A 22,553-nucleotide genomic window follows, 5' to 3' on the forward strand; every position below is an offset into this window, starting at 1 on the left:
GACCCCTAGAGTCAAGGTATGCATTCACCTTGAGAACTTCATCTTTGTTTCAAAATGCAATGACTTCAGTTTTCTCCTTGTTTAACTGAAGAAAGTTCTGGCACATCCAACTGTTCATTTCATCAATGCATTGGCAGAGGGAGTCAATGGGGATGTAGACATTTGGCGATAAGGCTAGGTAAAGGTATCATCAGCATAGGTGTGATAGGCAATTTGGTTCTTTCTAATATTTGACTTAGTGGGAGCATATACAAAGAATTTACCATTTTTTGCTTCTTTAATAAAATGTGTTATGTTTAAATTGTTTAAAAGATATTTTATGCCTATGATGTGGTGTTTAAATGACATTAATTAGCATATTTCGATGTTTACGAATAAATACATATAAAGTGATGTTCTATAATCTCTAATCAGGCAACAAAAAGAGTGCCCAAGGATAGCTATGGGGTCCAAGGATAGCACACATATGTCTCCAAGATGTCTTTTAAAGAGCGCTTCATCTGGAAAGCATCTGCTTCCAGCATCAACTGCAATTGATCAATAAGAATCAAGTATTCCAGAGAAGCCCATGTAATAATGAACTTCTAACCTCTGCAGGTTGTGGAAATGGGTCAGGAGGAAGTGAAGATGAGGGGGAGGCAGAGGCAGGATGGATCGAAGGTGCAGCCATCCTACTCTCCGTCATTTGCGTGGTGCTGGTGACGGCTTTCAATGACTGGAGTAAAGAGAAACAGTTCCGGGGACTGCAGAGCCGCATCGAGCTGGAGCAGCGATTCGCTGTGGTGCGCAATGGAAACGTCATCCAGATCCCCGTCGCTGAGATGGTGGTTGGGGACATGGCCCAGGTCAAATACGGTCAGTTTCCTGTTTTGCTGAGCCCGGAGAATGAAATAAATGCTGAGATTAGGTTTAACCCATCCAATATGAGGAAGGTGCGGATTAACACTGGGGCATTTTTAGAGTAATGTTCACATTTCCACAAATCACAATGGGAACTCATTTGTTGATAATGTATCCTGTGCAATGTAGCATTATTGGTAGGAACAGTGAATGCTTTTTGGGATATTAAGGATGCTCTACTGATCACGGGATATTTATTTGTCCCACTTTTGTTTCCTCTCTCAGGTGACCTCCTACCTGCTGATGGGGTCCTGATTCAGGGAAATGACCTGCAAATCGACGAGAGCTCTTTAACCGGTGAATCAGATCATGTGCGGAAGTCGGCCGACAAGGACCCCATGCTTCGGCGGGATTAAACTACGCTGTCAATAATTCACAGTCCACCAATAAGAATAAAACAATAAACCCAGCAAATAAATAATAAGCCTTTTCAACACATCCAGTATGAGGAAGGTGTGGATTAACACTGGGACATTTTTAGAGTAATGTTCACATTTCCACAAATCACAATGGGAACTCATTTGTTGATAATGTATCCTGTGCAATGTAGCATTATTGGTAGGAACAGTGAATGCTTTTTGGGATATTAAGGATGCTCTACTGATCACGGGATATTTATTTGTCCCACTTTTGTTTCCTCTCTCAGGTGACCTCCTACCTGCTGATGGGGTCCTGATTCAGGGAAATGACCTGAAAATCGACGAGAGCTCTTTAACTGGTGAATCAGATCATGTGCGGAAGTCGGTCGAAAAGGACCCCATGCTTCTCTCTGGTAAGCATGTGTACATGTGTGGATCATACAGTAGATGTTGCTAGACCATATATAATGGTGGGTGGATTATATATAATAATCACCAAGGATTCACCAATAAACCAAGGATGTTAACGTTAACTATACCTATACCCCCGGTTTCACAGACAAGGCTTAAGCCTAGTTCCCGACTAAAATGTAAGTCTGAGCTGTTTCAACTGAAAGAAACTTGCAATGATTGATCTTGAAATATGTCAGTGCCCTTGTTTTGTCTCAAGATGCACACCAGTAATGTTTTTTCTAAGGCATGTTTATAAAAATTACTTTAAAATCCTAATTGAACTATGGCCTAGTCCTGGCTTAAGCTAAGCCCTGTCTGTGAAACCGGGCCATTAAGTTTTAACAATCGCCTAAATATTTGTTTAAAAGTCCATAACACAACTATAACGATATTGATCGCTGGAATCATTTTAAGGACATTTTTTTTCGGCTCATGAACAATAAAAATATTGACAGTCAATCAGAATCCACTGACTTTAAAGAGCTTGAGCATTTAGAGTGGCAGATAGTATACAGTAACCGCAGCATTTATAATAAACAGAACAATATTGTCTGTAGGTGTGAATGCTAAAATTGTTATGGCTATAATTATTTGTATAGGTATCATTCTTAGTGTGAATAGGCCTTTATGCTAGTAGCAAAAAAGTCGTTGTGTATTAAAGTAAAATCATTGTTAAAGGTTGATGCCCATCACTCTCCTTAAGAGACTGGTCAATCTTTCTTGAAAGTGTCTGAAGTAGTTTTGTATTCCCCTCTCGGCTGCACTCCTTCAGCTGTCAGTCAGCAGCACAAAGCACTCGGAGCATCCGCATTCTGTGTGTCAGAATAACTGAGATGCTGCAGTGGCATCCAGATGTTGATAATTAGATCTAAGAATCTCTGTTTCCTGCTGTGAGCACTGGTGCATGACCTCTACCTTCCTTCATGCTATTCTTAGACACTTGGGATGATAACTCCATTCACTTCATGAGGCTGTCCTGCTCTACTGATGATATTATTGAATAATATCCTAATGATATTTTTGTGAAGTTGATGTATGGAGGCTGTTGTTGTGTGCGGTCTGGAGTCAAATGCTAATGATGAACTGCAGCTGGCCAGGCTGTCTGTATTTGAAGATAAATAGTCAATGTCTAAAAGGAATTGTCTTCGGTAACGTTACTTTGTTTAGCCAGTTTGAATTTGTGCACTAAATGTAAAATGTTACTTATTTAGAAAATAAGAGAAAATTTTAGTTTTTTTTTGTTTTGTTTTGTTTTGTAAAGCAACCTTAATCTTTGGAAAAGCACTAAATAAATTATTATTATTATAGAAATTGGTCATTTTCTTGTAAAGTGGCTTTGAAGAGACACCATTTAAATTAAACTATTATTATTAAGCTCAAGGTCACTTTACAAGAAAATGTAAATTATTTCATTGTACTATTTTTTATTAATTTAGACATTGTTGTTGTTATTATAGAAATTTGTCACTTTCTTGTAAAATGAACTTGAGCTTTTTAAAAAACTGAATTTTATATAAAACATATTATTACTAAGCTCTAGGTCACTTTACAAGAAAATTACAATTATTTAAATGCATTGTTTTTTATTAACTTAGACATTCTAAATATATTTACTGGCATAAATATAAAAGGTATGATTTTACTCTTACATGTAATTTTATGTTGACTTAATATGAAATGACAATCTTTGAAACAGAAGGGTAGAACATAATTTATTGATGCTGCAATGCATGCTGGGAGGTCACATATCACCAACTTTGTTCAACAGGAAACTATTTATTTACACTAGTTCTATGAGGCTAGTTGGGACAACCTTTGCAGAATTTTTGGGGAGTCTTTCCATTTATGCTACAATAAAATATCAATCATCCATGTCTACATTGTGTCTTTTCCTTACTCTGTCTGTCTCTCTCTCAATCTTTCTTTCTCAGGTACCCATGTGATGGAGGGATCAGGCAGGATGCTGGTGACCGCAGTTGGAGTCAACTCTCAGACTGGCATCATATTCACTCTACTGGGAGCTGGGGAAGGGGAGGAGGAAGGAAAAGAAAAGAAAGGTAGGTGTAAGAAGGAAGAGCATCAAACGCCAACCAAAACATACCGTAATAGAAAATGCTGAGGCTGGTGTAGGATGTAGTGAGAAGGACTGCACACATTGTTATGAGGCTAGTTGGGACAACCTTTGCAGAATTTTTGGGGAGTCTTTATGCTACAATAAAATATCAATCATTCATGTCTACATTGTGTCTTTTCCTTACTCTGTCTGTCTCTCTCTCAATCTTTCTTTCTCAGGTACCCATGTGATGGAGGGATCAGGCAGGATGCTGGTGACCGCAGTTGGAGTCAACTCTCAGACTGGCATCATATTCACTCTACTGGGAGCTGGGGAAGGGGAGGAGGAGAAGAAAGAAAAGAAAGGTATTCGTAAGAAGGAAGAGCATCAAACGCCAACCAAAACATACCGTAATAGAAAATGCTGAGGCTGGTGTAGGATGTAGTGAGAAGGACTGCACACATTGTGAGTAGCACTACCAGACAGTAGAGAATAGAGAGAGAGGGGGTGGGAGATCCTTACATAATGGAGAGATGGGTTGGATATGAATGGAGGACCAGTGGGCTCGGAGCCTGCAGGAATATTTATGAATGGTAAGACGAGCAAGAGAGACAAGCAGAGCTCCACTGCTGCAAACTTTATGGCTCATGTCATGGGTAATTTAACCTGCAGCCAACAGAGAGGAGACTGGAGAGAAGGGAATAGTGAAGGATTAGGAGTTATATTGGAGTAGGCTGATTAATTATTCAGAGAAAGGGAACGAAAGCGAGAAACAGAGAGAGGGAGATAGAGCAAAGGTTGGATGTGGGTGGATGAAGGATGAAGTGGCGCCATGTTCTGTTACTGTCCCACTGAATCGCTCTATATGTGTCATCAGCCACCGAACAGACTTAGAACTGCCTCACAATCACAACTGAATTGTCTTTTTTGCTTTTGCAAACGTGATTTGTAATATTTATGCATCTTTTCTGATACCCATAATTGTAGAGTAGTCTGTATTTTTATAAGAATGCACATATGACAAATAATGCCAACAAACCTTTTTTATTCACCATTTAAGATTTGAAGTTAAAATCTATATGTATGCACGAGGGATAGTGTATATTTAGTTTTCTTTCTTTTTTTTTCCAAAGGTTTTTGCAGTCCTGCAGTGTGAATTTTTAAAATATAAAAATTCTATGTGGTGTCTCATTTAACAGGAGGCCATAAAAACTACAGGTATAACAATTAGGACTATCAATTATAAATATGTGTTTATAGTTTTTATTCATTTTTATTTAAGCTTTAGTTTAAATGAAAACTAAATTAACTAAATTAATTAGTTAGACTAAATTAAAATGAGAAATGTTGCCTTGGCAACTAGCTGAAATAAAAAAAAAGTTTTTTAATTAAATTTTTTTTATATTTTATTTTCAGCTTTAGTTTTAGTAAACTATAATAACTCTGTTGCATATATAAATATTTGAAGAGAAAAGTCTCCAAATGATGGTAATTCAAATATATTATATAAGAGTAAATCATTGAGTAGATCAATATATTGTTTGCTTCACAAAGTAGATTCACACTAGACGTGTGCTTTTATTCTTTCTGCAGTATTTTTTATTATTATTTTTTTTATTATTATTATGATTTATGTCTTTGGCCGTTGCTCTGTTTCACCGTTTTTCATGCACCATGAATGCTGCATTTTAGGACACTACAAGTGAAATGTAGTTAAAAACATGTCTCAAGATCCGTCCGTTCTGTTCCATTCTATAGCTTGTGAATATTTGCTGATAATTAATCACGCTAAATTAACTAGATTATTAATTTACTAATTTACTAAAATGTTGACAGCCCAAATAACTGTTACAAAAAAATTAGAAAACAATCTTTTACATAAAGCAGAATCGTCTTGCAGGAACGTCACATTGTAGGAAACTGATGAAGTACTGCCAGTACTTGTAATTTCATATTAACAATCTACGTACATGCAGTTTTGGCTTTTTTCAGTTTTCCTTAGTACCACATGATCATCATTAATTTCTCTTTTTCTTACCTCTACCACCACCCAATCCTAACAATTTCCCACGATCCCCCTCCTCCACACCTGCATTATCCCTTTGTTTCTCTATCCAATCAGAGGACAGTAGTTACTCACAAACAACTATGGCCAAACCAAGTGGCATCACCAATGGTACGTAATCCACAGCCCTGTTGTTCTTGTCCCTGAGTCCACTTGAGTTACAGAACACCTTCAGCATAGATGAAGTGACTACAATCAGCACTAAGTAGAGTTGGATTAGCCCAGAATTGTTGTGGAGTGCATTCACAGGTTTAAAATGTCATAGTTCAAGAGCCCAGCTCAATGTGTGTGCTATATGTTTGCATTTGTGTGTCTGTTTCCATAGTTCTGTGCGCTCTCATTTTCCTCACTCAAGAACACTGTGTGCCCTGTCTCTCATTCTGTCTCTGTCTGTCGCTTTTTATTCCCTTGTTCCCTCTCTCTCTCTGTCTTTCTCTCTCACAGGCAAGCAGCCAGAGGCAGCTGTGGAGACCAATCAGAATAAAGGTACCACAGGGATAGTAGAGTAGATGAATGGAGAGAATGAGGGGTTAATTGTTTACTTGTTGTGGAAAATTTCTGTGGACTCCTCAGCTACGTTGAAAAAAAAGTTTTTTAATTAAATTTTTTTTATATTTTATTTTCAGCTTTAGTTTTAGTAAACTATAATAACTCTGTTGCATATATAAATATTTGAAGAGAAAAGTCTCCAAATGATGGTAATTCAAATATATTATATAAGAGTAAATCATTGAGTAGATCAATATATTGTTTGCTTCACAAAGTAGATTCACACTAGACGTGTGCTTTTATTCTTTCTGCAGTATTTTTTATTATTATTTTTTTTATTATTATTATGATTTATGTCTTTGGCCGTTGCTCTGTTTCACCGTTTTTCATGCACCATGAATGCTGCATTTTAGGACACTACAAGTGAAATGTAGTTAAAAACATGTCTCAAGATCCGTCCGTTCTGTTCCATTCTATAGCTTGTGAATATTTGCTGATAATTAATCACGCTAAATTAACTAGATTATTAATTTACTAATTTACTAAAATGTTGACAGCCCAAATAACTGTTACAAAAAAATTAGAAAACAATCTTTTACATAAAGCAGAATCGTCTTGCAGGAACGTCACATTGTAGGAAACTGATGAAGTACTGCCAGTACTTGTAATTTCATATTAACAATCTACGTACATGCAGTTTTGGCTTTTTTCAGTTTTCCTTAGTACCACATGATCATCATTAATTTCTCTTTTTCTTACCTCTACCACCACCCAATCCTAACAATTTCCCACGATCCCCCTCCTCCACACCTGCATTATCCCTTTGTTTCTCTATCCAATCAGAGGACAGTAGTTACTCACAAACAACTATGGCCAAACCAAGTGGCATCACCAATGGTACGTAATCCACAGCCCTGTTGTTCTTGTCCCTGAGTCCACTTGAGTTACAGAACACCTTCAGCATAGATGAAGTGACTACAATCAGCACTAAGTAGAGTTGGATTAGCCCAGAATTGTTGTGGAGTGCATTCACAGGTTTAAAATGTCATAGTTCAAGAGCCCAGCTCAATGTGTGTGCTATATGTTTGCATTTGTGTGTCTGTTTCCATAGTTCTGTGCGCTCTCATTTTCCTCACTCAAGAACACTGTGTGCCCTGTCTCTCATTCTGTCTCTGTCTGTCGCTTTTTATTCCCTTGTTCCCTCTCTCTCTCTGTCTTTCTCTCTCACAGGCAAGCAGCCAGAGGCAGCTGTGGAGACCAATCAGAATAAAGGTACCACAGGGATAGTAGAGTAGATGAATGGAGAGAATGAGGGGTTAATTGTTTACTTGTTGTGGAAAATTTCTGTGGACTCCTCAGCTACGTTGTTGCTATATGAGGATAGCAATGGGAAATATAAGCACTAATACCATGTATCCACACGGATGCTTAACGTCATACATGACGACTGCTTCCTTGCGTAGTACAGTGTAACCGTTGTTCATTGTTTCCGGTGTCGAGGAAAAGCACCCAAACACTTTTTGCTGAATAGTGCCAGCTCTGTAGAACTCGAGAACTTGTTGTGGTCCGACTCTAACCGATGTCAGTGTTTATGCTATGCGTGTCCACATTTGTCTTGCTTTCCTTCGTTGTGTGTCCAGAGTATGTGTGTATGCCACTTTGAGCGTAAATATTCGATGTGTGGCATAAAGGTATTCAGAGTTTTGAATGAGTCTCGTTCTTGCCGGAAGACTCTCACGATGCTCTGAGTTGTGACACGACAGATTTGTTGTCCATATGTAGTGACGCTAACTCATGTCCCGCTCACCAGCCAAAAAGCAGGATGGAGCGGTTGCCATGGAGATGCAGCCTCTGAAGAGTGCAGAGGGTGGAGAAGTGGAGGAGAAAGAGAAGAAAAAAACCAACGTGCCCAAGAAGGAGAAATCTGTACTGCAGGGCAAACTCACCAAACTTGCTGTACAGATTGGCAAAGCAGGTGCGTGGGACTTCATGTGGCCAATTACGAGGTGATGTCATATGGAAAGATAAATCACCTCACTCTGACACACTTACACTCTGCTTTGATGATCCTCTTGTCTTTTGTTTTTTTATCCTCATACAAAAATATATTCAGTGTTGAAGAATGTTACTTTTAAAAGTAAAGTGTGACAATATTCTATTACTTCTTTAAAAAGTAACCATTTGTGCTAGATTTTTTTTATGGAAAGTAACATGTTATTTTACTTTTGTTAACTGAAAGGAAGCACTCGCTAATTGTGTTACATTGTTATTTTTTATGGAATTTAACTTATTGTGTTACTTTTGTTACATATTCTCTCAATGAATTGAGTGGAAGTGCTGATTAATTGTATTACGTTGTTACTTTCTATGGAAAGTAAGTGTTAAATGTTTACATGATACATTTTGTGCTATGTTTTTCACTGTCAACTGAAAGGAAGCCCTCGCCAATTGTGCTACATTGTTACTTTTTATAAAATGTAACACATTGTGTTACTTTTGTTATATATTTGTTACTTTTGTTACTTTTTATGGGAAGTAACATGTTAAATGCTTGTGCTACATTTTCTTAATGTTAACTCAGAGGAAGTAGCAGCTAATTGTGTTACAATGTTATTTTTCATGGAATGTAACACATATTAATTTTACATATTCTCGCCTTTACTGAGAAGTGCTGACTAATGAATTTGCTACTTGTTATTGAAATTAATGTGTTAAGTTACTTTTGTGCTAAATTTTCACACTGTTAACTGAGCAGTTACTGACCACTAACTGAAAGTGAAAAAAGTGAAAGTGTTGTGACAAGTATGGTAACCCATATTTGCAATTTGTGCAACCTCCGGGTTACAAGTCCAACTCTCTAACCATTAGGCCACAACTTTGTAATGTTGTTACTTTTTATGAAAAGTGTTATGTATTTTGTTACATGTCACATGTTAAGCATAAGTGTTTTCTCTCACAATCACAATAGTTTATCATGCACACAAATAATTCTCATAAAAAAGTCAAAGAAAAGTTTAGTTTATGGCACCTAAAATATACCCCTATTTTTATTTTTCCATAATAAATAAATTAAATAATTAGAAATTAATCAGATATTATACTGTAATTTTGATAAGTAATCCGTTACTTTATTTGTTACTGTATTTATAGTCAATAGATTGATTTAAGATTAATCTGCAAGTATCATGAATATTATTTATTATGCTGTTTTGTTTGTAGGTCTTGTAATGTCAGCCATTACAGTTATCATTCTGGTGCTGTACTTTGTGATCGAGACATTTGTGGTGGAGGGGCGGAGCTGGTTGCCTGAGTGCACGCCCATCTACGTGCAGTATTTTGTCAAATTCTTTATCATCGGTGTGACTGTGCTGGTGGTAGCTGTGCCTGAGGGTCTTCCCCTTGCTGTTACCATCTCCCTGGCCTATTCAGTTAAGGTGAGAGAGAACAGGTGCACTGTGTGTGTGTGTGTGTGTGTGTGTAAACAGCAAATTAAATGTATTGTAGAGCTAACAGATTACATAAGCAAATATGAACAAAATAAACATTTTTCTCTGGATGTTTTTTCATGTAATATATTTAGCATGTTTTGCTTTTGTCAACACTGTTTTTTCACCACCCAAATCTTCTGTTGCTGTTAATTCAGAAAATGATGAAGGACAATAACCTAGTGCGTCACTTGGATGCCTGTGAGACAATGGGCAATGCCACTGCCATCTGCTCCGACAAGACCGGCACCCTCACCACCAACCGCATGACTGTAGTGCAGTCCTACATCAATGACCAGCACTTCCGTGAGATACCGGACCCCAGCCAGATCCACCATAACACCCTGGAGATGATTGTCAATGCCATATCTATCAACTGCGCCTATACCTCCAAGATCATGGTGAGAGATTGGATATGACTAATTTAAAAAAAACTGATACATTTTTTTTTTTTAAATCCAGCCTTAGCTCGTTTTAGCTGGTTAAGCCCTGGCCAAAATGGTCTTCAGATGGTCTAGCTGGACTCCCAGCCTGGCCAATCTAGTTTTTAGCTGAAAAGTGCGCAAAACTCCTTTAAAACCAGGCAAGTTGCCTGTGTGTAATCTGTGAAACTTACAGTAAAAACATACAGCAGTGGTTGCCAGAACTTTACTATAAAAAATATGGTAGCACCATTTTAGGGTTACAGAATTAACTTAAATTTACTGTAACAAAAAAGTATATCCCATTAACTGATATAATTTTAATAGTACATCCTACTACTCTGTTTTGTACCTGTATAATATATATTGATAACCAAGTCTGTACATTTAACAATATTTTACTGTAAAATTACTTAAAATGCCCCCTTTTAAAGATTTTCACCATATATAGTAAGGGAACTTGCCGTTAACCAAGTAACAGACATACCGTAGAATTTTACAGCATTTTACTGTATTTTACTGTTAAAATTACAAACATTTTTTACAGTTCAGGCTGGGAGACCAGCATGCCAACTTAGGCTGGTAAGATGTTTTTTTACAGGAGGAAGCTACTGTTATACTGGCTTGTCAAATATAAACAGAAACTTTTTCATCCAGTTTTTTTTTCATTTTCTCTTCTCGGTGTCCCTTGCTTCATTTCAATTCTCTTTCAGCCACCGGATGTGGAAGGTGGTCTGCCCAAGCAGGTTGGTAATAAGACAGAGTGTGGTCTGCTGGGCTTTCTGCTGGACTTGAAGAGAGACTACGCCCCTGTAAGAGAGCAGATCCCAGAGGAGAAGCTTTACAAAGTCTACACTTTCAACTCTGTACGCAAGTCCATGAGCACTGTGGTGCAGATGCCGGATGGCAGTTTCCGGCTCTACAGCAAAGGAGCTTCTGAGATCCTTCTGAAAAAGTTAGTAAAACATCACAAGATCTTGGAATTATAACCGTAACTTCAGATTTTGTTGTTTCTTTTGTTGGTTGTCATTAAACACCTCTTTTTGTCCTTCCTGCTTTCTCTTTTTCTACCTCAGGTGTTCCTCGATACTTGGTGCCAATGGTGAAGCACGAAACTTCAAGCCACGGGACCGAGATGAGATGGTGAAGAAAGTGATCGAGCCCATGGCGTGTGAAGGCCTGCGAACCATCTGCATCGCTTATCGTGATCTTCCCTGCAACCCCGAGCCTGACTGGGATAATGAAGCTGAAATTGTCACCGATCTGACCTGCATCGCTGTCGTTGGGATTGAGGATCCCGTTCGACCTGAGGTACAGTATGTAGTGAGAACATGTATCCTATGTCCTTGGAATGCGTTTTCTCTTTTCAAGCATTTCTCTGCTCCCTCCGCAGGTACCTGAAGCCATTTGCAAGTGTCAGAGGGCAGGCATCACTGTGCGCATGGTCACCGGCGACAACATCAACACAGCACGAGCTATTGCTGCCAAGTGTGGCATCATTCAGCCCGGGGATGACTTTCTGTGCCTGGAGGGTAAAGACTTCAACCGAAGAATCAGGAATGAGAAAGGAGAGGTTCGTGAAAATTGAATTTCAGACATCTCAGCACCAAACCAATACAGACTAAACTGAATCATGGATGTCTGGGCTCTGTGTACGTGCATGTGTGTGTGTTATAGATTGATCAGGAGAGGATTGATAAGATCTGGCCCAAGCTCAGAGTCCTTGCACGTTCCTCCCCCACGGACAAACACACTCTCGTAAAAGGTGAGATTCTCTTTCTACTCATTCTCAAACCCAGAATCTTACTGTACACTGCCAGGTATGGTATGGGGATTATGTAGTGTCCAAAACTGTTAAACTAATATTATATTTATATTTTTTACTAATATTTTAAATGTAATTTTTAAATCATATTTTAAATTAATTTCTTATTGTTTTTTTTGGTAACACTTTAGTATAGGGACCAATTCTCACTATTAACTAGTTGCTTATTAGCATGCCTATTATTAACATATTGGCTGTTTATTAGTACTTATAAAGCACATATTCTGCATGACCATATTCTACATCCCTAATCCTACCCAATACCTAAACTTAACCAAAGACTAAAGAATAGCCAAGACGTGTCACTCGTATAGTTCTGAATTGGGAAAAATGCAACGCTCAATATGGCTGCTCCATCGAAGGAATCCCCGCCTTCTGAATAAAAGAGCCAATTGCTAATCGGTAAAATCATTGCGTCACTGCAGCTGACGTTAGAAGTCCTGGTTGCTATAGAAACATTCAACTTTCTGAGATGCACACTTAGGACTGTGTATGCGCACTGGCTGGCCTAGCCTGAAAACTATTTGAGCAAAAGAAACATCATTTATGAGACAGTTGTTGTCAGATTTCATTGGTGATTTCAAATATTAAATTTAATCGTAAGCTTGGTGAACAGTTTTGGAGAATTTGATGTTTCCCCATTCAGAGAGATAGGAGCTGCACTTGCATTCCCGAGAGGCGTTTCAAAGATGGCCGCCGAGTGAAATGGCTTGCCTTAAAGGGACTTTGACTTAACAACTACCTTACTAACTATTAATAAGCAGCAAATTAGGAGTTTATTGAGGCAAAATCCATAGTTAATGGTTTGTTAATAGTGAGAATTGGACCTTAAAATAAAGTGTGACCATTTTTTTTATTCAAAATCGTAATCCATTGCCAACAACTCTTGGCACTTTGGATCAAACAGACATCTAGATTAAAAGATTTTAAGACCACAAGAAACTTACATTACTGTTTAAAATTTGGTGTCTGTAAGATTTTTTCTTTCATGTTTTTAAAAGAAGTATCTCATGCCAAGCAAATCTGCTGATGTAATTAATATTGTAAAATATTATAGCACTTACACTAAAATATTATTAGAATTTAAAATTTATTATATTTTAAAATGTCATTTATTGCTGTGATGGCAAAGCTGAATTTCAGCAGGCATTATTCCAGTCTTCAGTGTCACATGATCCTTCAGAAATCATTCTAAAATGAATATTTGGTGCTCAAGAAACACTTTTTATTATTATCAATGTTGAAAACAGTTATGCTGCTAAATATTTGTGTGTATTTTTGATCAGTTTAATGCATCCTTGCTGAATAAAAGTATTTCTTTAAAAAATGACTGACTTATTGAAAAATAAATTTGACACTCAGTAAGGCGTAACATACAGTCAATTAAAATGTATCAGACTGATGAATTCATGTTCTGTGGTGACAGTAGTTGTATTCAGTGATTGGTCAAGGTTATGTGCTAGCTGGTAATTGTTTGCTGTGTGATGATGCCATTGTGTAGGCATCATTGACAGCACTGTGCTGGAGCAGAGACAGGTGGTGGCCGTAACTGGTGATGGGACCAATGACGGGCCGGCTCTCAAGAAGGCAGATGTGGGCTTTGCGATGGTAAGCACATCTGACGAACACTTCCCACTAATCTATTCATATATTCATCCTTCCATCCAAGAGGTAGTTAAGAGATGAGTAATTGTCAGAGATGAATATTGATTTATTAGAAGCTCTACTTATATCATGTTCACCCAACAAGGGTGTATGATAACATAGGAAGATCTCCAGTGAATAAAAGCCACTTTTCTCCAATGAATCTGACTTTGATGTATGTATTACCTAAATCTCTTGGTCTTTCTCTCTTGCCGTCTCCAGGGTATAGCAGGCACTGATGTAGCTAAAGAAGCCTCGGACATCATTCTGACCGATGATAACTTCTCCAGCATTGTGAAGGCTGTCATGTGGGGGAGAAATGTGTATGACAGCATCTCCAAGTTCCTGCAGTTTCAGCTTACTGTCAATGTAGTGGCCGTCACGGTAGCTTTCACCGGGGCCTGCATTACACAGGTAGAACACACACTCAAACCACTGTAATTTTAGTATTATTAATATGCTATTATAGTATTTATTAATATTTTGAGTTTTTTTTTTTTTTTAGTGTTCATTTTAATTTTAGTTTTAGTAATTTATTGCTTCAACTTACTTATTTATTCATTCATTCGTTTTTTTAAGTTCAAGTTTTTATGTAATATTTGTAATTTATTTTATTTCATCTTTATTTCAATAACCGAAAATTAGTTTTAATATTTTTTGTTTTAGTTAACAATAACAACACTGACTCACACACAAGTTAAGCACAATCGACAGCATTTGTGGTATAATGTTGATTACCTCAAAAAATAATTTTTAATTGTCCCTCAAAATTCCGGGTTGTGGTGATGCACTTACAACTGGGCCAATTTGTTTGAGGATTTAAAAGCAGAAATGTGAAACTTATACTTTTAAAAAAGCACTAGCAGTCATTTTTCTGTTAAAATGTGTAATTTTAGGTGCTCTTTATTTTAATCGTTTTAGCTGTCAGGTTGTCATGGCAATGAAGTTGTAAATAACTTTACACAGAGAATGTTAGCAAGTATTTTTCAAACTTAATTCATGTTACATTGTTTACGTTTTGTGGCTATACAGTTCAAACGGAGTATTTTAACACTGACTCATTCACTTCCATTGGAAGTGCCTCAATGTAAAATATATTTCCTTTTTTTTTTAATAAAGTAAAGGGGGACAAGTTGAACAGTGTTGTTTGTCTTAGCATGTAGCGTTGCGGTAAGTGTGAGACAGCCACTCTAGATCGCTGATAGCTCTGTCATGCGGATTAGGAGAACTGACTGCATTGCACCTTCCAAGCTCATAGCAAAAGGAAGTTGTAATTAAAACAGCCACTAAGCCTGCTGGAGACCGGTGGTACTGCACACTTCACTGGCTAAGAGTTTAGTTCACTACTTTCATCAGTTCATCATTCATTCATCTCTGTGTTTTTGTGTGTAGGACTCTCCACTAAAAGCAGTACAGATGTTGTGGGTTAATCTGATCATGGACACATTTGCCTCTTTGGCTCTTGCCACTGAGCCACCAACTGAAGCTCTGCTGCTTAGGAAACCCTACGGCCGCAACAACCCCCTCATCTCGCTCACAATGATGAAGAACATCCTGGGTCATGGAGTCTATCAGCTCATCATCATCTTCACCCTGCTGTTTGTTGGTGGGACAGAGAGTTCAAGAATCAATGTTGTTTTGCATTATTTATTAAATGATGAATAATACAGTAATAATTCGGATGAAAGTCTTAACTGAAAGTGTTGCAGCTTACAGCTCAATTATAACATTATAGTCTCAGATATGTTACATATATTTACATTTTCATTTAGCAGAAGCTGTGAGAATGAGAGCAATGCTAGCATAAGTGACTAGTCTAAAGGTGAAACAATGAGTGCCTACTGAGTGCACCTTTAAAGGTTTTAAGAATGTCTTAATTTTGTATGCCTTCATCTCTTTCATCCTAACAAGGAGAGAAAATCTTCAACATCGACAGCGGCCGTAACGCCCCCTTACACTCCCCCCCGTCTGAACACTACACCATCATCTTCAACACCTTTGTCCTGATGCAGCTCTTCAACGAGATCAACGCTCGCAAAATTCACGGCGAAAGGAACGTGTTCGACGGCATCTTTGGGAACCCTATCTTCTGCAGCATTGTTCTGGGAACATTTGGAGTGCAGGTCAGAGCTACTGTTTGTGTTATGCTCCTTGAGCAGATTCTCCAGATTTCTGCAGAATTTGAACCCTATCATTAACAAAGTTCTGCATGTCTCTCACCCCTTGTCTGTTAGTTTATTAATATACTATTTAATTAGAATTTTTGGGTTGTTTGCCCTTTGAAAAAAAAAAAATAATAATCCAAATATCTTTTAAACGAGATTAATTTATTTGAGAAGCATAATTGCATAAGATATTAAAGCTAGTTCTACTAATATTTAGTTTATATTTCTAAACAATTATATTTGAAACTATTACTGTATATAGTTTTTTCTCACCTTGTTTGCAAATAGTTTTTTCTTGCATTAAGAATAAATTTAACAAAATTCAATATTAAAACATACTATATATATATATATATATATATATATATATTATATCATGTTTTATATTCCACTGAGAAAAATGCATGCAAAAATGCATACAGGTTTGAAATAACATTTTTGGGTGAACTATACCGATAAATCCAATCAACAGATTTATACAGACTATTTTTGAAATCAGAATTCTATGTGGGCCTGTCCATGAGGTTGTATGAAAGGTGACATGAGAGGGTAACTGATGTACTGGGTGCCTGTGCTGAGTAAGCTGGTGTTGACTATGTTTGGTTGTTTGCTGTTGATCTGTGTGCAGATTGTGATTGTGCAGTTTGGGGGCAAGCCCTTCAGCTGTGCCCCTCTCAATGTGGAGCAATGGCTGTGGTGCCTCTTTGTGGGAGTTGGAGAATTGCTGTGGGGTCAGGTAGGAGAGCAAGAGACACAAAGAACAAATAAGGAGAACAACTATGAAAGACAATATTTGTGTAACTGAAGGTATCGAGTATTTAATCAAGTTTAAGATTTTTCAAAATTCTTACGGATATGACATCTTTTTTCCCCAAAGAATCCAATGTCTGATAATTGTCCATTTTGAAAATATTGCATCAGCTGATAACTGTGCTAGACTGCCTTATAAACACAAGTGGTTATCCTGCACAGATGTTTCAATATATTTTTAGTGAACTTTAAGAAAATATTAAAATAAATGTTCATTATTTTGTGTGCATTCAATATACTTTCCTTTTCAATTGTATTATACAGTGTATGTGAACACCCAAATGTGCCACATGCGATTCATTTTAAACCAGTGTCTATTAATTGGGAGTTAGTCCTCCTTTTACTGCTACAACAGCTTCTACTCTTCAGGGATGGCTTTTTTGTACTAGATGTTGGAACATAGCTTTGTGAAATTGCTCCCATTAAGACACAAGAGCATCAGTGAGGTCAGGCACTGATATTGGGTAATGAGGTCTGGCTCATCCCAAATTCATCCCATGGGTGTTCAATTGGGTTCAAGTTCTTCCACAGTACAGCATTTTATTGATGTAAGAGCTCTTTGAGTCTCATCCTACTGTGAATATTTGTCAGTGGATGTATGATCAATTTTATGCATCTTGAAGTATCGTAAATTGGTGTAGCCAAAATAGACAAGCCCGTAAAAGGTGCTAAAAGCGATTTTTAATAGAATACTTAGAAAATATTACAGACCACAGGCTCATTGTCTAACCACTCAAAGCCAAGTTTTTTAAGGTACCTTCTGCCTGTCATTTGTCAAATATGGGCAGCAGGAAGCTGAGAGCTTGGTAGATTAATTGGATCTTGCAAGTTAAGCACCAACTCCAGCTTCATAAGCATTTTTCAGTTTTGTCTCACAAGAATGTTATTTTGCTGCCGCCACTTCTGACGCCTCAGCGGGTTCTTTGTAGGGTGGAGTTTTGGGAAGAGGGGGGTGGTTCATTCCATAAATAAATCTGATAGAATGGCAGTACTTTTAATTAGTGTCTATGTATTTTTGGCCATAGTACCATTCTGGAGCTGCATGGGAATTGAGAATGTGGTTTCTCGGACATATATACATATTGGTCAGACATTTGATAGAGCTGAACAATGATTGTGACGATATTAAAGATCTGGCAGATATGATAATCTGATCATTAGTTTCATGTTAAGGCTAACAGTAAAAATCTAGACTTGTCTAAATAAAAAAATAAATAAAAATAAAACACTAAAAACTAAAATCAGTTAATTAAGTGAATTTACACATCACAACATTATAATTGTACAGGATGAAACATGGGGAAAAGAGCAATATCCAATATGCTACCGTTCAAAAATTTTCCATGTTCAAATATTTTATTTTGTATGTTATATTCTCAGCAAAACTGCATTTATTTGATCAAAATTACAGTAATATTACAATTTAAAGTAACTGGTTTCTCTTTTAATATATTTTAAAGTGTAATTTATTTCTGTGATTGCAAAGCCATCAATATATGCTTTTGACCGTCTCAGCGATATCTTTGTAGGGCAGAGTTTTGGTAATAGGGAGTGTGTCTAATTCAGTTTCAATCAGTTCCAGATTTCCAGATGTATTTTATATACTGTATAACAAGTGCTGCTCACCATCATACACAGTGGCGTGCACAAAACCTCCGGAGGGGCAGGGTGAAATGGCATTACAAGGGCACAATCGCGGACCGGGGGGTGTCCAGGGGCACCTAGATCGGACCGAAAGGGCACTTTAGCACACCTCAACTCGAGCCCCCCTGCACCCACCCCTTGTGCATGCCTCTGATCATACAGTATCAGTCATTCCACTCCTTTTAAACTAATTCTTCTTTTCATCTCAGGTGATAGCCACAGTGCCCACTAGTCACCTGAAGTGTCTGAAGGAGGCAGGCCATGGGCCAGGGACAGACGAGATGACGGAGGACGAGCTGGCCGACGATGAGGAGGAGATAGACCACGCTGAGAGAGAGCTACGCAGGGGACAGATCCTCTGGTTCAGAGGCCTTAACCGTATCCAGACTCAGGTGCTGTGCATGCGACCCCTTACCTCTGACCAATCAATCCTTCTGGTAGATCTAGTTAGAGCACTAGTCACGTAAGATGGTTTCCACAGACAGTAGAACTTTTGTCTCCTCAAAGAATGCTCTTTTGCTTTTCCTTTCGTTTCCTCCTCTACTCTCCCCGCTCTCTCTAGACCCTCTCTGAGTCACCAACATTAGTTCATCCTTGCCTTCTTCCTTTTCTCTTTCCTCCTCTCTTTCGCTAATCTGTCTTTGTCTCTGCTTCCCACTGTTGGGACCCTTCACTTGCGTATAGATTTCCCCCAACAAGAATGTATAACATTCCCTCCCCCCTTCCCTGCTCAGAGCTCTGTTTTGTCACTCTATTATGTAACTCGAGTCCTTTAAATTCCTAATTTATTGCTTAGTAACTCATCTGGCTCAGAGTCACAGCACAGAATCAGACGCATCCCGACACGCTGCATGGGACTTGAGAATGTTGCTCCTCAGACTTGATAGAGCTTGAAAGATTTGATGAGGATCTGAACAATGTTTGACTCTGGGGATGCACCAATATTTAAGATCTGGTCGATATGATAAGCTGTTGATTATTTTCATGTTGTGGCTGATATTGAGTATGAGTATGAAATAAGGGGGTCAGTAAGATTTTGTTAAAAATGTTCATGTCTTTTAACTGTTTTATGCTTACCAAGGCTACATTTATTTGATAAAAAATGCTGTAAAAATTTCAAAAATATATATTATTATTTAAAATAGATTTTTTTTCCCCCGTTTTAACATATTTTAAAATGTAATTTATTCCTGTGATAGCAAAGCTGAATTTTCAGCAGCGATTACTCCAATTTTCAGCATCACATGATCCTTCAGAAATCATTCTAAAATGCTGAATTGATGCTCAAGGAACAAATATTATTATCAATGTTGAAAACATTTGTGCTGCTTAATATTTTTGTAGAAACTGTGATACATTTTTTCAGGATTCTTTGATTAATAGTAAGTTCAAAAGAACAGCATATAGTTGAAAGAGAAACCTTTTCACATTTTAATTGTCTTTACTGTCATTTTGATTAATTTAATTTGTCCTTATTGAATAAAAGTATTAATTTCTTTCAGGAAAAAAAAAACTGACCCAAACTTTTGAACGGTAGTGTATCTGCTGATACAATAAAATTAACCTCTAATATCTACTGATATGGTGCTGTTTTATAGTGCATCCCTATCTTACACATCAAAGCTCATAACATTATCATAAATGTGCCTAACTTAATTACAATATAGGGTGAATATATTAGAAGTAGTTATTGTTTTGATTTGATCTGTATATACAGTATATAATCAACCAATTGTGTATTATACTATCTTGTTTCTCTTTCCATTTTCTGTTCACTATCTCTTTCTCTCTACAATTTTCAACCTTCATGGAAACTCAGCTCACAGGTTTTTTTTTTTTTTTTTGGATTGTTGAAGTAGTTTGATTTGAGGCCAATGCTTAATTAATTTCCTTGAGTACACTGAATTATACTGAAATGAATTATACTTATGCTTATACTTATAGTTCTCAGTCTGGACTCCATCCATGACTTTAAGTGAGATTTTGAAGACATAGAATTGTCATAAGACTGTGTGAAGACTGGTTCCTTAAATTATGAAACTTAGTAGCATCTTTGTGCAAGGATCTGTTGTGTGGTGCACGTGTGACTTGTGAGTTAGTATTACTTTTGTTTCCTGATCAGAACTGTGCTAGGTACATATATGATATTGAAGGTCAGCAGGCGTAGAGGAGGTGGGTCATGGTGCCTGTTGGTTTTTGGCACTGTAACTTTAGAAAGAGCTTTTATAATAGAACATTCTCAGTGCATATGCATGCATGATGCAGCACTCACTCTTTTGGCCATGTTCTTGCCAATATACACCATCAGTGAACAGACTTGATGGGATAGTAGAGCATTATATAGATATTTATTTTTTTTTATTTGGAGTGCCCAGTATGGATTTCTGAAGTGCTTGTAAAGCTCCTTACAAGGTTTCCATTGATTCCTTCACTGCTCGACACTGAGTAGGCAAAACACAACACACATTATAGCGGCTGGCCTCATATCATCAGTCGGCCTAATCTAATCACGGGTTTTATCCTGCGTTGGCTCCAATGAGGAGAGCACCTCCATTTCTCAGTGTTGTGTTTTTGACACAGGGTATTTGCAGATGAATTATCGATGAGATCTTATGTAAGCTGATTGCATATTCTCACAGCATTTCCCATTTTGGTTTGGCATGGTTCAACTTGCTCTTAAGGGCTGCATGTAAAATTGATTCAGCGCATAGAGTTTCAGAGAAGTGAAACATTTGGGGTGGTGTGGTTGCAGAGGTATCCATTTGTTGTGTTAGCTTTTATTACAAAGTGATGTTCAGTGAACTTATCTTGTGCAGTCTATTTGATATTTTAACAAAGCCATTTAGAAACAAAAGAATGCTGCAGTGACATCCACACTCTATTTGTGGAAAAACAGAACAGAATCCTGTTAAATTAACTGACAAATTAAGGCAGCGTGTTTCTTTAAAGTGAATATGAAATGCCACTTGCAACCAATTTATTTTTTCTTGAGTGAATGTGATATTGGATGTTATATGGGAAATGACTGAATAGTGGAAAGTGATCTTGATATGACAGGTCTTGGTGGTCAGCGAAAAGTTGTTTTAGTTATTACATTTTGATGAATGATTATAAAAGACTTTTATTTTCTTTGTTATATTATGCACCAATAAATTATTCTCAATAAGACCCAGACCATGTACTAACAAAGTAAATTGGATCAATTATAATTTCATCATGACTTTCATTATGATCCTGGTTGCAGATCCTTAAAGGGGTAGTTTACCCAAAAATGAAAATTATGTCATCATTTACTCAGCCTCATGTTGTTTTATGTATGACTTTCTTTCTTCTGTGGAATACAAAAGGAGAAATTCTTAATTAATTATGTTGGTTCCCATGTTTGTGAAGCCCCAAAAAGGACAAAAATGCCATGTGCTTTCCAAGTAGCTAGTCAGCCGCTTTGTGTGAGGAACAGACTGAACAAAAAAAAAATGTGTTAAAAATAACAGCAAATGGTTTTGGAACAACAAGAGGGGGAGTAAATAATGACAGAATTTTCATTTTTGGGTGAGCTATCCTTTTAATGTTTAAAGATGTACCCCTTAGTACACAATGCCAGCATAGCTTTGTTTTCTCCTGCCGGGTGAAGTATCACAAGCATATTTTCTCCTCGCTCTGCTCCTTGTTACTCTTTCTTTCTCTTTCTTTCTTTTTAAGTGTGTATATGATGTGGTTCTCTCTCTCTCCTGCAGATGGAGGTAGTGAGTACGTTCAAGAGAAGTGGTTCGTTTCAGGGTGCAGTGAGACGTCGATCCTCAGTGCTCAGCCAGCTCCATGACGTAACCAATATTTCTACCCCCACTCATGTAGTTCTCTCCACTGCCAATGCAAGCGCCGCTCCCGGGAGTGAGTTCCCTGCTTTCCCTACCTGTATCAGACACGACACTCACACACTCAAGAAACATTCACAAAACATCAAAACTCTTACAAACACACTCACACACGCACCAAGCATTTCTCCTCACACACAGCAGCACATGAAACACCCCATCGTGTGTGCCGTGGTACTTCTGTTCTGTATTTGAAACCTTCTGTGTAGTCGTCTCTCTGTGATTGAGTGGCTCTTTGCAAGATGGCCTGTCTGGCTTTGACTGATCCTCTATGGGCCGCTGTTTGTGTGTCTCCTTCTCTCGATTTCTGTGTGCTGTCTTGCTGTGTCGGGCCTTTTCTCTTGCTGTTGGGTTCTTCTTTGTTGTC

At 37.6% G+C, this 22,553-nt stretch overlaps 1 protein-coding gene across 1 annotated transcript in view; it reads left to right on the top strand.

Moving 5' to 3' along the window:
• LOC107712727 (plasma membrane calcium-transporting ATPase 3-like) overlaps nt 1–22,553 on the top strand; it is a 49,666-nt gene that overhangs the window by 19,805 nt on the left and 7,308 nt on the right. Inside the window, exons 4-22 of the mRNA XM_016518058.1 lie at nt 598–855; nt 1,547–1,672; nt 3,644–3,749; nt 4,111–4,130; nt 6,275–6,316; nt 8,130–8,294; nt 9,539–9,753; nt 9,963–10,205; nt 10,940–11,181; nt 11,303–11,537; nt 11,620–11,799; nt 11,904–11,991; nt 13,553–13,659; nt 13,918–14,109; nt 15,088–15,301; nt 15,607–15,818; nt 16,489–16,596; nt 18,524–18,706; nt 22,049–22,135. Of these exons, the coding sequence (XP_016373544.1) occupies nt 598–855; nt 1,547–1,672; nt 3,644–3,749; nt 4,111–4,130; nt 6,275–6,316; nt 8,130–8,294; nt 9,539–9,753; nt 9,963–10,205; nt 10,940–11,181; nt 11,303–11,537; nt 11,620–11,799; nt 11,904–11,991; nt 13,553–13,659; nt 13,918–14,109; nt 15,088–15,301; nt 15,607–15,818; nt 16,489–16,596; nt 18,524–18,706; nt 22,049–22,135 (3,023 nt within the window). The remainder of the gene's footprint in view (nt 1–597; nt 856–1,546; nt 1,673–3,643; nt 3,750–4,110; nt 4,131–6,274; nt 6,317–8,129; nt 8,295–9,538; nt 9,754–9,962; nt 10,206–10,939; nt 11,182–11,302; nt 11,538–11,619; nt 11,800–11,903; nt 11,992–13,552; nt 13,660–13,917; nt 14,110–15,087; nt 15,302–15,606; nt 15,819–16,488; nt 16,597–18,523; nt 18,707–22,048; nt 22,136–22,553) is intronic.

This window comes from Sinocyclocheilus rhinocerous, unplaced genomic scaffold (assembly GCF_001515625.1).
Source record: "Sinocyclocheilus rhinocerous isolate Xijiao unplaced genomic scaffold, SAMN03320098_v1.1 scaffold418, whole genome shotgun sequence".
Lineage (NCBI taxonomy): Eukaryota > Metazoa > Chordata > Actinopteri > Cypriniformes > Cyprinidae > Sinocyclocheilus > Sinocyclocheilus rhinocerous.